Below are 15605 nucleotides of genomic sequence, written 5' to 3'. Positions count from 1 at the left end.
CTCTGTAGACCAGGCTGGCCTCGAACTCAGAAATCCGCCTGCCTCTGCCTCCCAAGTGCTGGGATTAAAGGCGTGTGCCACTTTGCCCGCTTTCTCTGGGTAATGCTCCCTCCACAGTGCTTAGGTGAGAAGAGAACCCTTGTCCTAGTCTGCCCTAGGGAAGCTTTCTGTCTCTCTTCTGACGGGTTTCTACAGCTTTTCACAGATTCTCTCTAGCAGGCTGATTAAAAACCCTTCTTGTTCCTAAATGCATCGAATGTATTTGCCTGAGAGAGTGTTGGCTTCTCTCAAAGCTTCTGGACGACTGGGATGCGCTTGCGTTTCTCCCAGGTTCTGATGCTGTGCTCGCCTGTGCTGCCTGCTCTCATGTTGAACCCTTGCGTCTGGTCAGGAGTCTATTTGTTGACTAAGGACTCAAGTGAAGGCTTTACAGAGTATCTATAAAGCTTTTCACTACTATTCTAAATACTGACGCAAGTGAGGGATTTTTCTTCATCTTCCTGTTTTTGTACGGGTGTCAAAGACTGACAGGATAGTGGGAGAGGAGAGCCAAAACTTACTACAGCAGGGTTTTCAATGCACTTTGATACATTTATTTATGTGATGTGAGGGAAGAACATGTATGTCACATTGCACGTGTGTGGAGGTCAGAGGACAGCTTGAAGGAGGCACCGTGTGGGTCCTAGGATTGTACTCGGGTGGGCTTGACCCACTGAGCCATCTTGCCATCCCTAGAACTGCTTTTTATGGGGTTACAGTCTCAGGGCATTCCACATGGACAGGTACGTGGTGGAACAAATACCGAGAAGCTGGCAGCAAGGGGGCGGGGGTGAAAGTGCTCATTGTGTAGAGATGACAGAATAAGTCAGGTTGACCTGGGTCCCTGTGCTCTTCCACTGCTTTCCTTCAGTAGAGATGATGGGATGAGTCAGGGTGACCTTAGAGATGATGGGATGAGTCGGGTTGACCTTAGAGGTGATGGGATGAGTTGGGTTGACCTTAGAGATGATGGGATGAGTCAGGTTGACCTTAGAGATGATGGGATGAGTCGGGTTGACCTGGGATCCTGCGCTCTTCCACTGCTTTTCTCCAAGTGCTGGGTTATTGTTACTGTTTTGTAAAAATGTTTTAGAACTTGATATCTCATTCCTATTAAGGAAGGAAAAGTCAGTGTTGAAGTGCTTTCCCTTAAATTAGTATTTTTGATGAAAAAAAATAATCCAACTAAATGCCCAGTCACCCTGCCCACCTAACAGTGATGATCAGGGGCAGACCATACTACTCACTTTCCAGAAACTTAGGAAGTGGGACGAGTCTGTGGCTACAGTGGAAAGGAGAACTTAGTAACTGGACGCGTAATAGTTAAAAGTGTGACTCCAACCACCAAGCAGACAGATGTGTGAACCAGAGGAAGAGCTTCACACAACTCCTCACTGTAGTAAAAGCTGAGTAACTCATGATGCTGCCCTTTAATATGGCTGTGCAGCTAACTACATGCAAATTACATGTAATTAAAGTACAGATGGGGGAATATATACAAATATGTATGCATAGCTTCCTACCGCATTGTTGGTACATTTTTAAGAATAATTTTTAATCATTTCATACATGTCTACTGCCAGATGGTCATGGCACGTGCTTTAGTCATAGCATTTGGGAGGCAGAGGCAGTCAGATCTCTCTGAGTTCAAGACCAGCCTGATCTATAGAGTGAGTTCCAGGACAGCCAGGGCTACACAGAGAAAGCCTGTTTCAAAAAAAAAAAAAATTGAGGGAAAAAGATTTACTTAGAAACCTGACAACAGAAGAAAAAACAAGAAAAACCACTTAGCAATCCATGTCAGTGATGCCTGCATGTCTGCATCCCAGCTCTGAGGGCACGAAGACAGAAGGAGCAACGTTCATTTCAGGCCATCCTGCTCTGCCCCTGTTTGCTCAGGGGCTCCTATGAGCTCAGGGTGGAGCCTGCTCATGTGTGATTCTGTCTAGTGTGACTGCTGGTTCATTCCCCCTGCACTCCTGCCCACAGCCTCACAATCCTTGCTGAAGGGAGGTTAGCCAGTGTATATTTTCCCAGAAGGCGTGTTTCCAATTTCTGCATCTAAGACACTAGAAAGCACATTAGCAGGGCCAGTGTGAGCAGTGGGGTCACTAGCAAAGGCGCAGTGGCAGACAGTGCGCAGTGATGCTCTGCAAAGGGCGCTTAGAGCACAGCGACCTCTCTAGCGCTGGGAGAACACACTAGCGGGTCTGTGAGCTGCTGAAGGATGTATGGCCACCCAAACATCCTTCAGGATGTATTGATTTTTTTTTGGATATTGATTTTGGAGTCACAGGTTTTTAAGAAGTAGGTGGGAGCTGGTGAGATGGCTCAGTGGGTAAGAGCACCCGATTGCTCTTCCGAAGGTCCGGAGTTCAAATCCCAGCAACCACATGGTGGCTCATAACCATCTGTAACAAGATCTGACTCCCTCTTCTGGAGTGTCTGAAGATAGCTACAGTGTACTTACATATAATCAATAAATAAATCTTTAAAAAAAAAAAAAAAGTAGGTGAAATTTTATAACTTCAATTTTTTTCTCCAAAAGATATGTGTATGCTAACAATGATAGTTTTAAGCTTGTTTGTTTACTTTGGTCTTTTTTAAAACCTAGGTTAAATTAAAATATAAATATAAAGCAAGAATCTTCCTGGAGGAGAGCCTGTCGTTTGGAGTCCTTGGGGAGCACGGGCGAGGAGTCACTGAGCACTATGGGATCAATGTGAGTTCTGTCACTGGGAAGCTCCCCCTGTTGGAAGCCTGTCAAGGAAGGAACTTCACCCACCAGAGCTCATGAGGCTTTGATGTCTGGGCGGATCTGATCAGCCCAGTCAGGACCCTATCTTACCCGCTGGAGTTTTTGTTCTGTTTCCCAGGGGTGGGGTAGGATGTGTAACTTGGCTTTTCATGTCTCTTCTCGGTGCAGCTAGGCTTCTGTTACATTTGTTAAGATCACGAAGAATTGCCTTAGTAGCTGGGCATAGTGACACATGCCTGTGATCCCAGCATTTGGGAAACTGAGGTCTTCCTGGGCTACCCAAATGATCCCACACCCAGACAACAACAACAAAAAGGATTCCCTTAGTCCTTCTAAAGACGTTTTTAGTATTTAAAATTCTACATATGGTTTATGGAAGTACTTACATACAGTTGTACCGTGTGTGTGAGTGCGTGTGTATGTGTGTGTGTGTGTGTGTGTGTGTGTGTGTGGTGGCATGTGTGGTCATAGTTGATATGTAATTTTGACACATACATGCATGCTGTCAAAAACACCATCGAGAATGGATTCAGCAAAGCTACTAAAGGCCCAAAAGTTGGAATAACATAGACCTGGTTCCTTTCCCCACAGGGAAGCAGAGCCAGAGCGCCAAGTGCCCTGGGGTGTGCTCTTGGTGCCTCGGGATGGTGACAGCTGCCTTGCAGGCCACCATGGGTACAGTTACAGGAAGCCTTTTCTCAAAATGTGCTTTACTACCTGTGTCACCTAGTTGATGGATAAAATACAAAATTCCCTTAGTTATCTGCATTGAGCACCAGACCGCCCCAGAGAAAAGAGTGCAGAGCGATGCCCAGGAAGTTAGACGGTGGCTGATGTCAGCAAGTGTGAGTAGGGACCTAGGTGAGCTGTAACTGTGTGAAATTGATGAGGAAAACCACCGTCCTTAGGCGAGCCTGTTGGTGACCGACTTTCTGTTTTTCCTGATAGATTGATGATATCGACCTTATCAGTGCTAACATGGAGAATGCACTCGCTTCTATCGGGGGCTTCTGCTGTGGCCGCTCTTTCGTGGTTGACCATCAGGTGATGCCTCTTAGAAATGATGTACAATTGTAGACAGTTGTCCCCACCATCCCTTCAGAGCACAGCTTCCAGTGTAAGATTTAACTCATAATTTATTACACAGGTTTTATTTAAAAGCCTGGGGATGTTGTTTTATTTTGTTTTGTTTTATTTTTTGTCATTGTTTTAAAGGTTTTTGTTTTGTTTATATGAATATACTGTAGCTATACATACCAGAAGAGGGTATCGGATCCCATTACAGATGGTTGTGAGCCACCATGTGGTTGCTAGGACTTGAACTCAGGACCTCTGGAAGAGCAGTCAGTGCTCTTAACCAATGAGCCATCTCTCCAGCTCCCTATAAGCCTGTTTTTAAAGGATAGCTCAAGGTGTTTACAGATACATAAAGCCTTTATCTCTTGAGAAAGCATCTTGGTTTTGTTACAGGTGCACCCTTGTGGTTTAGTCAGTATGCCTGCTGTTCAGATGGGTGTGCCCTACTGTGGGGACTGGACGCCTTCCAAAAGTCCCTCTCCACATAGAGAACAACTTTATCTTTGTTTCTCCTTAGCGGCTCTCTGGTCAAGGATACTGCTTTTCTGCTTCGTTACCTCCCCTGCTAGCTGCTGCTGCCATTGAGGCCCTCAACATCATGGAAGAGAATCCAGGTAACAGTGCTAGGAAAGGTGGGGACCTGGGGCAGTGCCAGGCCTCGGTGCTTTCCCAAGCGCCATGGCTGCCATGATTTGGAGAAGTTAGCTGAGTGCACTGAGCTTCAGTAGACGGCCTTCCTTTTCTAGCTTGTTTTCTCTTCAGCCTTTGAAGCATCAACTAATAACAATGCTAGCCTGTTCTGTCAGCAAGCAACTCTGGGCAAAGTAAAAAGTTAACTGGGAATTGCAAGTGGCCTTTGACTGTAATAGTGCAGCCTTTAAAACCAAAAAGGGGCTGGCAAGATGGCTTGGCAGGTGAAGGCACCATGGCAGCCTGTGTTCAATCCCCAGAAACCAGATGCAGGTGGTAGAGAACTAGCTCTGTGAAATTGTCCTCTGACCCCCACACATGTGCAGCGTTGCATGACTCCAACCCCAGATACACTAATAATGAGTACAGTTAAGTGACAGGAAAGGACTAGAGGCTTGCTTAGTGGACTCCTGAGTCCCCAGCAGAGGTGTCAGCTCACACGGTCACATGTGTGTCTCAAGCTTTCCTTGAATAAAAGGAAAACATCCCAAAAAATTACTGAGCTGCCCACTGGTTTAGGTTAAGAGCAGGGTAGGAGGCGTGCACCCAGTGATCTTAGCTGGGCTTGGGTGGCTCTCAGGAAGGGCAAGGGCCTGCATTCGGCTCAGCGAGGAGAACAAGCAGCACCAGTGAGAAGGAGCCAGTTGGTGACATCATGAAGCCCTCAAGCTGTGCGTAGCTGAATGTCTGTTCACACCCATCAAGGGTCATGGACATTCACATAAACCCTGACTAGAGTAGGGTAGTAGTATGTAGACTCAGACATGAGCCTCAGAGGCAGCAGCTGGGACACAGACATCACCATGGCTTCAGGTTGCAAAGCAGGCCATTCAGATCAGTATGGCCCCCAGCAGTAGTATGGCCCATTGAGATCAACATGGCATCAGAGCTCAGCATAGAGAATGAGCACATGGCCTTGGTGGTAACATAGACCACATCCATGAATATTGACTCTAGCTGCAGTAGGATATCAGCCCAAGACATGGCCTTAAGCAGCAATACAGTTCCAGATATCACTACAGCTATAGGTGGCAATGCAGACCCATTGCATTAGCCAGATCCACAAGGCCTTTAATTTTCCAGCTCCACATCTTTCCAGATCATTGGTACTGCGCCATTCTAAAAAAGACAACATGTTCTAACAAAACTTGTTATAGCTTGGTGACTCATCTGTTTGCAAACTAAAACAATCCAGTGTTAAACATCTTTTAACCTAAGTAACTTTCCCCCCAATAACTTGTGTTCTATGTTGCTGATATGAGAGTAATTTGATTTTTTTCTTAATTGACTAAATTCTTTGTAGCCATTCTAATCCTGACATAAAAATAATGAAGTTCTGAGTTGAGGAAACCAAAGACTCAAAAGGGAAATTATTCAAATTTACTTGGAGATAATGCACGAGAACACTATGAAGACAAGCCCTCATATAGCTGTTCACACCCATCACATCTACAGCATTTCAAACTAAGGATTTGGGCTTTTAGAGGAGTCCATGAGCTGGTACCAACAAATGTCTAAGTATACCATCAACTTTTCTTTTCAACGCAGATATTTTTGCAGTTTTAAAGAAAAAATGCCAGAACATCCATAAGTCTCTACAAGGGTAAGTGTATGGCTTCCAGCTAGCAGAGCACACATCTCCACCATGCTCTGCAGCAGTGTAGCTCTGAGTTTTATGAGGTCTGGGCCCTTCAAACCGCACAGCAACCACAAAAGCAAAAACTCAGTGCATGTAGCTTTGAATACAACTGGAACAGCTGTTCACCATGTCCTAAAGTCAAGGCCTTGCTTTTCTAGAAGTCACACAGCCTGTTAGTGGGTACTGTGCGCAGGAGGAAAATAAATGACCCTATACCTGCTACCCAGGATGACCAAGTGAGCGTGGTGAATCTCATCTCGTCAGATAGGGACATCCCTGCTCTCCACACTGCTCATAGTGAATATGACAGAGAAAAGAAGTTAGTCAGTCATGAGTGTTCTTTTTATAAAAATGAATCTTTCCTTTAGCTCCCTAAGGAGATGTGTGCCTCTTGAGTTGTGAAAGTTCCGACTCTGTGTAAGATGAGGGAATAGACACTGCTGAAAGCGACGGCAGGTGTTGTGTGAGCAGGCAGACTGTGGTGCTCCATGTGTCTACTGCATAGGGAGTGGTCTTGCATGATCTATGGTGGGAGGGTCACTGTCACGGTGTGTATTCATTTTCTGGCCCAGCACAGCACATTGGAAGGTTGCACATCCACAGCAGCAGCCTGAGGTGACTTGGGCTCCAGCTTTCTCCAAGGCCTGTCCTATCACTGGCTCTGTCCAGACTTCTCTCCTCTGTACCTGGCCATCTGTCTCTATCCACCCACTCTAGTGGATAGCCTGGGCTTATGCTGTTACTCCCTGCATGTTCATGGACAGCTGCCAACATAGGTGTGTGTCTGTGTGTGTGTGTGTGTGCGCACGCATGTGTGTTTGCATTCTGCTGTCCCTAACTTGTAGGCTTCCTTTTGAGACTTCAGATGTCTTTATCTTGGTCTCCTGAGGAGACTTTTTTCAACGCCCTGCTCCATAGGGTGTAGCCTCGGATTTTATTTAGAAGTCTTGTATATGAACAGCTCAGGTTTCTGTGTCTCCTCTGTGGCATGCTGAAGGACTCCATAGTCCAGTCAAACTATGCACTCAGTAGCTAAACCAGGAAGACCCTGCATGAACTTGATACACAATGCCAGTCAGCAGTGTGGAAGGGAACAGCTAACAAAGCAGAAAGGGGAGTAAGCCTAGTGGGCGGGAACATGGATTGAATGAAGATGGAACCTATAGCTATTGGCCTTGAATCTTAACAAAATTGTTCCCTGTGGTGTGCAGTAATGTATCAGATGGTGAAAGAGTGCCAGCGTGCCAGTTAGAATATGCATGCAGACAGAACAACCTCATAGTTGCAGAGAACGATGCTTGACCTCTGGATGTAAAGAAGGGGAAACCAACAGGCTCTTTCAGAAATTTGTTTGCTGCGTGAGTGAGACAGAACTGTAGCTATCTAGACCTTTCATCTGAGGGACTCTGGGAGGAGGTTCAGTGTATGGAGTATGACAGGCTTCACCCGTCCACCAGACAGTCACTGGAGAGCAGCCTTGGATTCCCAAGTTTATATTTGAAAGTCCTGCTCTGGAGAGGGTTTGAGTCATTAGCACACAGGTATACTGAAAGTATTTCCAAGTGTAGAGCGCAGGAACCAGCTGAGGAGGAGGAGGAGGAGGCTGAGGCTCCTCCTTTGTCTCTGAGGTTGTTTGGGAAAGTCATCTACCTGCTCCATCAGAGCCGGGAGATCTCCACTCTGACCTCATTGATAGCTAACTCTCTTCCTGAACTACAGGATGAAGGCCATGGCTGTGAGGCTAGGAGCAAGCCTAGTGCTTGCTTTTCTCCTGTCTGGGTACAGTGATGGTTTACCAAGTGCGTAGCAGGTTCAGAAGCAAAGTGCCTCCGTTTCTGAACTAGAACTACAACTCTGTGTCCACCATGTGTTAGCACAGACAGGCATTGTTTCATTCCTCTCACCTGCCCTACCCATGCATGACTCGTCTGCTTATTGAGAGGAAGGTGAGTCATCTGAGATGCTATTTGAAACGTGAGAAATTGATGCTGCTTCCTGCACCCATTCAGGAGTCGACGAGGACAGGACTTGGGAGCGTGCTGCGTAGTTTCTGCATTGATGAAAACTACCATAGCTTTTTCCATATGGCAGATGCCCTAGGTTCTAAGGGTCTAAACCCAGACCTGTACCTTGTTCTATTGAGAGAACCTAATGTCTAGAATTACATTCCAAAAAGGAAGATACAAATAAGTAATGTTTGGAGTGGTTGTAAGCCAATGAGAGTAGCCACCAGCACCTCACACAGTACCTGTGCTCCGAGCTTTGGCCACTAAGAGCATGCTTCAGGCAATTAACCGATAAGCTGGAAAGATAGTTTTCTTCACAGCTCTGTGGTTCTAGTCCCTAGTTTTGGGGAATTCTGGACAGAGCCAAGGAACAGAAGAGGCAGTTAGGATCCACATTGCCATTCAGGAGGTACATGCTTGTGACCTCAGCTCCGCACTTCCTAAAGGTGCATGACTTCTGCCAGTAGTGCTCAGAGGGCCCTGAGCAGAGTCGTCCAGAATACAGCGGCAGTCAGTAAAAGCTGCCGAACCCTGAGTTAACATGCCAGCACTGCCCAGGGCTTTGCTTCATCTTGAGGGAAACCTGGGCCTAAGAACAAGGAGCTGAACGAAAGCAGCAGATGGGCAACCCAGTCTCAAAGTCATGGAAGGTACCCATTGCTTCTCAAGATGGAATCCCACCATGCAGTGGGATGTTCTTGTTGGCATCCCCAGTTCTGCTTTTAGTTCAGTGGGCCTTGACATGGCTATTTACTTATTCATGTATTTTATCTGTGGCATTAGGACTGAACCCAGGTCCTCACCATGCTACGCCAGCATGATGCCCTAACTCCAGCCCCTGCCCTGACAGTTACACCGTGTGGGGTCTCTGTGAGCCCACAGTGTACCGATGTCACGTGTGTTTGTTTCTCTAGTGTTTCTGGTTTAAAAGTGGTGGGAGAGTCCCTTTCTCCGGCGCTTCATCTCCAGCTGGAAGAGAGCACGGGCTCTCGGGAGAAAGATGTGAAGCTGCTTCAAGAAATCGTAGATGAGGTGAGTACACAGTTACACAGTCAGCACCCGACAGCCCCACCTCGATGACCTCGTTTTCACAACACCTCCCTACCCCAAAAAGCTGGGGTATGCCACAGCTGCTGCTAGCCACACTCATGCCGGCCCCCAGCCAGCCCTGGGAGCTGACAGAGAGCCTGGAGGGCAGGCTGAGGGCTTCTCTCACCTTGTCAGCCTAGCTCCCGACATTGTGAACTTGCTGCTGCATTGAGTACAGCTGTGCTCAGCTTCTCTCCTAAACAGCCCTGCAGAACACTCATCCGCTCACCATTTACATTCTTGAGACCAGGTCTCACTCTGTCACTAGGCTAGCCTGGAATTCACCATCTAGCCCAGGCTGGACTTCCAACTCACAGACCATTCGAACTCAGCATCCTGAGTGCTGGAATTGCAAGTGTGAGCCACTAATCCTGACTAACTGTCTGTTTATGAGTTTTGTTAATATTTCACTTATTTTACTCATTTCTGCTAAGTTGTTGACTCCATGCGCTCACTAGGCAGTTGCTTGGCCGACCTCCCAGCAGGAGCTGCCTCTCCAGAAGCCACCCTGCCTGTCTTCCAGGCTCTTGCCCAATCCTTGCAGAAATCCAGTGCCGCAGCACTGAGGGAGGGGATGCATGCCTGGGGCCGTGCAGCTCCCCATGGAACCTGGCACAGGTTTAAGCCTTTGTGTCTTTAAAGAGTAAAGGTTTCATGCCACTCTGCTGCTGCCCTGGGACGATGCCTCCCGGCTCCCTAAAGTAAAGAGATTGTCTGCCACCTGTCCCCTTCATCCCTGTGGCATGTGTGATTTGGAGTGAGGAGTGAGAATCTGTGGAGGAATGCGCACGGTACACAATGCACATAGTACACACTACACACAGTACACAGTGCGCATGGTACAGAACCTCTTGGGACCTACTGTCTTTAAAAAAACAAACCAGCTGGGCAGTGGTGGCGCACACCTTTAATCCCAGCACTTGGGAGGCAGAGGCAGGCGGATTTCTGAGTTTAAGGCCAGCCTGGTCTACAGAGTGAGTTCCAGGATAGCCAGAGCTATACAGAGAAACCCTGTCTTGGAAAAAAGAAAAAGAAAAAGAAGAAGGAGGAGGAGGAGGAAGAGGAGGAGNAGGAGGAGGAGGAAGAGGAGGAGGAGGGGGAGGAGGAGGAGGAGGAGGAAGAGGAGGAGGAGAAAACCAAAAAAACCAAACCAAATCTAAGCTTCATAATTAAAGACGTGTATACATCCTTATCACAGTATGGTGATCAGGCTAAGAATACTTGGCTGGCTGAAAAAGAACACATCACACAGGTCGTCTCAGGCTTAGCTCTGCAGGCCTGTGGCAAGACAGGCTTCTTTAAAGGGGCACAGCACCCTCCACCCTTTTCCTGCCTCAGTGTCTTACCCCAGAAATACACGGACCTGAAAGTCAGTTTGTGGGTAGAGGTTTTAAAAAGGTAAGACAGATACACATGTTCAGAACCACCTGATGGACAAGCCAGCACAGCTAAGGATGAGGTTATGTCCTGTGGCTGCTGAGTCTGCTGTCTCCCACAGGACTGCTCTTACTGGTAGGCCTTAGCAAACACTGCTGTTCAGAGACAGAGGGCTCACGTGCAAGCAGTAGACGTGAGCAGGCAGACTACGTGCACACACATTCTCAGAACAAAGCCTGAGGATGGGGGCTGGAGAGATGACTCAGTTTCTTGGTCGCTTTCCTCTTGCTGTGACAAACCACCAAGACCAAGACAACTTCAGAGAGTCAGAAGCCATGAGGGTGGAGAAAAGGCATAGTGGCAGCAACAGCCGTGAATGAACTCTCACCCTGATCCATAATAGGCAGAGAGCACACTGGGAGCAGCAGGAAGATTTGAAGCCTCAAAGCCTACCCCAGTGACACACCTTCTCCAGGAAGACCACACCTCCTAATCCTTGCCAAACAGTTCCACCAACTGGAGGCCATGTATTCAAATATATGAGCCTATGGGGGCTGTTCTCATTCAAGCCACCACATCCAGACATCTCATAGGCACTGTAGTCACCATCACAGGGAAGTCTGAATCCAAAAGAAGGGTTTGCCTTAAGAGAACAGTAGGAGCACACAAGCTTTGTCTCCTAGAACTCTAAATGGAAATAAAAATGACAGGTACTTTTGAGGACAGCATATCTGTCCACCATGACCTAAGTGACTGTTAATATATCTTTTCTCCCTGCAGTGCATGAATAAGGGCATCGCATTGACTCAGGCACGCTACTTAGACAAGGAAGAGAAGTGTCTTCCTCCTCCAAGGTTGGTTAATATTAAAAGTGCAATTTCACTTCCTGCTTTACACTCTTTGAAATGTGTTGGAAACACTTGAAAAAAAACAGAATAAGAATGTCCTTATAGTACAGCACACACCCTGGTTCATTTAGCAACTAGATGTTTTTCATTTTAACTGAAAAGTATCACAGGACTGAGTGTCCTCCTAGGTGACTTACCAATGAGCTTTGGTGACAGACTATTCAGCAGCTGTAACAGCTGGAGTCCAACTGTAGCTTGTGCTGTGGAGACACTCCATGGAGAAGGGAACAGCCTGGATGTGGTCACCTTGCCAACGGTGCTCGTGAGTCTGCTTACATCATTCTGCAAACACCAGCTACAGCAGGACGGCAAAGCAAGGGAGAGGGGTGGGCTCACAAATAGGCTGCTGAAGTACCCAGCTCTGACCCAGAACCTGCACTGTGATCAGAAGAAATGAACACTCCACCCTCCGTAGCCCTGGGTCAGATGACAAAGGAGACTGGCATGATGCGAATACTTCTAGAACAGGTGGCACCTGACCTCAGAGAACTAAGTGCAGACCATTCCCAGCTTTTGATAGGTTCCCCTCAGATTTACCTTGACAGGAAAGCACACCCGTAAGAACATTCATTTAGTGGTGTTTAATAGCATGACATATAAAGTTTGTTGTATGTGACTTCCCCACACTGTAGGCTAATGTCCCGAACTTAGGTGTTACAATGCTCTAGCTGAGCACAGTGTGAAACTGGCCAAAGTGGATTGGATTTGTAGAGGGTTTGTTGGAGTGTGGTCCCACCCTAGGCCAAGCAGTATCTGCTTAGGAAGACCCTGGTAGACACCGTGATCTTCAGCAGATGAGACACTGCAGTTTGCTGGGGTGTACAGTGGCCTGAGCACCTCCAGGACAGCCTGGAGCACAGAATGTAAGATGCAGGTGGACTAGGGTGCAGAGCTTCCTGTGTCCTAAGAACTAGAAAACCTTCTGAAATAGACAGCCATGTCCCGGCTGAGATCAGTGTGAGAAATGGTGACTTCCTGCTTTGGGCTCAGGACTGCTTAGAGTAGTGGATCATTGAGAGGCTTCCCCCAAAGAAAACCCTTAGACTTGATACAGATGAGTAAGGATGGCCAAGTGGCATAGCTTCTGCCCATGGCCACAGAGCACCGTGTGTTAGGCTTGCAGGCTGCAGGTCCTGTCACAGCTGTTCCCTTCTGCATGGTAGGAAGTCAGCAGCAGGTAGAAGGCAGCTCCCTCAGAGCCGGAACAGTCTGCCACACAAGCATATGACCTTGTGTTCTGTGCTTTGTCTTTCTCAGCATCAGGGTTGTGGTCACCGTGGAGCAGACGGAGGAAGAGCTGCAGAGGGCTGCATCCACCATCAGGGAAGCGGCCCAGGCTGTGCTGTTGTAGGCTCCGGCCCAGTGCTTTCTGCCATGTCACCTGCAGACGGAACTACTCAGAGACCTCCAGCTGGACAGGGAGTGGATTGCTGCCCAGGGCGTGGCTGTGCTTGAGTACACAGCCAGAGTGGATGGTTGTATCCAGCAGGAGCTGACTTGTAGAGGATGCAGATGACGGCGTATCCCTGGTGTTTATGCGGGGCCGTGTGCTCTGTCGGGATGCTTCACTGTCTGTCATTTTTATTCGATTTTGTTTAAAACTGGAGTTTCCATTTTCCCTCTGCCGTCTGTGGAAATGATTCAATAAGCACTCCTCCGTATCCATAGAAAAGGACTTTTGCAGCTAAGAGGGACTCTCCGTGTACCCAGTTACTGTGGGAGACTGAGAGACTGCGTCCTCCCCCGTCCTTCAGGTAGAGCTCAGTGGTGGCTGCTATGCAGAGAACTCTGTGTGTGTTATAAATGTCATACGACATGGTGATCCTAGGACTCTGTGTGTTCCAGTTACTGACACTATCATGTCTAACCTGAGCGTCACTAACAAATCTTCACACTGCTTCCTAAGCAATAATCTGAATCAAACATTATTTTATTTTTGTGTAATTGACTTTATATTTTTTATATATTCTCTAGTCAATTTTGGGAAGAGGGTTATTATTCTGATCCCCAAATACAAATCATGCCCTTGGTATTTTCTAATATGTCCGACGTCCTTTTTCATGGTGGTTTTGTCCAGAAGCATAGAACTGTGGGCTTTTTCTAAGCTGAGAAAAATGAGACCTTTCCTCTTTCACTCTATAAATTCCAGATGCCTCCGAAAAATAGGGATGCTCTAAACATGGTTTCCGAGCTGTACACTGGCTGCCGCTGTCCTTAGCGAGCGTGTTGAGTGGTGTAAAGGCTTGTGACATGTGCCACAGATCGTGTACATGGAAGGCCTTCTCTTGTCGCACGGGCAGAGGGGTCAGGTCATTCAAACGTCGTTTTCTGATGTGCGTTCATGTGAACTGTGGGTCGGCATCTTCTTAAGTGATCTGTGACATTTTTAATGTTTCTATTTCATACGTGCCTTGTGACTGCTGCTGCTGTGAGGGTACACTCCTGTCGGGGAAAAGTCTGTTTTGGTTTGGTGTTTAATGAAATAAACCTCCAAGAGCTTACGTTCTTGAAAAGGAGTCTGTTTGGATAGCAGCTTGCTCAGCTCAGCAGTCTCTTGATTTTAACCTTTGGCAAATCTAAGGCAGTATTATCATTTTCCCTGTGTATTTTTCTTTTGTTTTAGAACATAATTTAATTTTAGTCCCTTCTCCCAGCCCAACCAAAGACTATCTACTTCTCAAAATTCTTAGGTTCCTACTGATTGAACACTGTCTACTTTGGACTGTAAGAAGTCTGGAGCAGAGGCAGGAGACTTAGATCCACGGGAGAGTTCTTGACTGCCAAGCACAGGCCCCGGGGTTTGATCCTCAGCTGGGGAAGGAAGCTTGGCTGAGTGGCAGGGCAGTTGCCTCTCATCACTGGGAAGAGGTGGCCCAGAGGCAGCGCAGCGCCACCTGAGGTACTGGCCACCATCTCTGGTGGTGAGCTCCCCCAGCTTCCCATGAAACCATCCCATGTCCTTCACCATGGGGCCCACACAGAACCAACATGAAGTTCACGCCTCAGGGTCCCTGTGGCCCTGGGTCAGACCCAGTTACCGTGTGCGTGGGGGCTTCTGGGGAGACATGACCAGACATCTATTCACCTCAGACAAGACACCAACAGAAGACCAAAGGAGCAGCTCACTCTTGCCTAGCTTGGTAGAGACCAGTGGCTGATTGCAGCTACCTGCAGGAACACAGCAAACTAGGAGAATTCGAACTGCTTCTATATCCTTAGGGGGAACTGGGGCCTCATGAGCCCAGGCCCACCTCATGACAGACTGTTAAAGGCTCAAATGTGCGTGGTCTCACGGTGGCGTACACAGCTTCAGGAGAACAATGAGCATGTCATTTCTAGGGACATCACATTCACTGGCACACATCAGTCCTCCAGGGTCATTTATGGGGACATCACATTAACTAGCACCCGTCAGTTCTCCACAAGGGAGGTGAGTTGACACTGAATAGTTATCGGATCACCCCAAGTCTCAAGCTTAACAAACTCCAGGTTAGACGAGACAATGAAATACTAGGTACAGTTCAGTCAGCCCACTATAAACACCAAAGCCACTCCATGCAAAAGATCAACGTTCAAGTAAGGCCAGGTTCCCTGGGAAGGGGGCAACTAAGAAGGCATTGAGATGAAACACTCAAATTTTACTGAAGTGAAAATTTTGTCTGCCAAGAATTCTCCATCCACCCAAACTTGCCGATCAGTAATGGAGTGAACATAAGAACATTTCCAGACAAAGAGTCTACAGCTTGCAAGTCACCTCATGGCAAGTACCGAGGAAACCTTTCGGTGTGGGAGGAAATGGTCCCAGATGGGGAAGCAGACAGAATTGGCAAGGCCAGGGCAATAAAGTCTGCACCGAGATGAATAGACTCAAGAGCCTTGGTGTTGTAGGAAGTATTGAAACAATAACGAGTTGGGTTTTCGTATTACACCCTTCATTTGCTGTGTGATGGTTGTCCTAATTACCGTTGTGCTGGTTGTTGTAATGATGTACCTAAACCTACTTTGTATCAGTATTAGTTTTG

The 15605-nt window shown here is 47.4% G+C and overlaps 1 protein-coding gene across 1 annotated transcript in view; it reads left to right on the top strand.

Moving 5' to 3' along the window:
* Sptlc1 (serine palmitoyltransferase long chain base subunit 1) overlaps positions 1-14096 on the top strand; it is a 46493-nt gene extending 32397 nt beyond the window's left edge. Inside the window, exons 9-15 of the mRNA XM_021215363.1 lie at positions 2654-2761; positions 3746-3841; positions 4392-4488; positions 6113-6167; positions 9124-9241; positions 11456-11529; positions 12841-14096. Of these exons, the coding sequence (XP_021071022.1) occupies positions 2654-2761; positions 3746-3841; positions 4392-4488; positions 6113-6167; positions 9124-9241; positions 11456-11529; positions 12841-12934 (642 nt within the window). The 3' untranslated portion in view covers positions 12935-14096. The remainder of the gene's footprint in view (positions 1-2653; positions 2762-3745; positions 3842-4391; positions 4489-6112; positions 6168-9123; positions 9242-11455; positions 11530-12840) is intronic.
* The last annotated feature ends 1509 nt before the right edge of the window (positions 14097-15605 follow it).

This window comes from Mus pahari, chromosome 16 (genome assembly GCF_900095145.1).
Source record: "Mus pahari chromosome 16, PAHARI_EIJ_v1.1, whole genome shotgun sequence".
NCBI classification, from domain to species: Eukaryota; Metazoa; Chordata; class Mammalia; order Rodentia; family Muridae; genus Mus; species Mus pahari.
The sequence above is the reverse complement of the archived record's forward strand: the minus strand, read 5'-3'. Positions and strand labels throughout refer to the sequence as shown.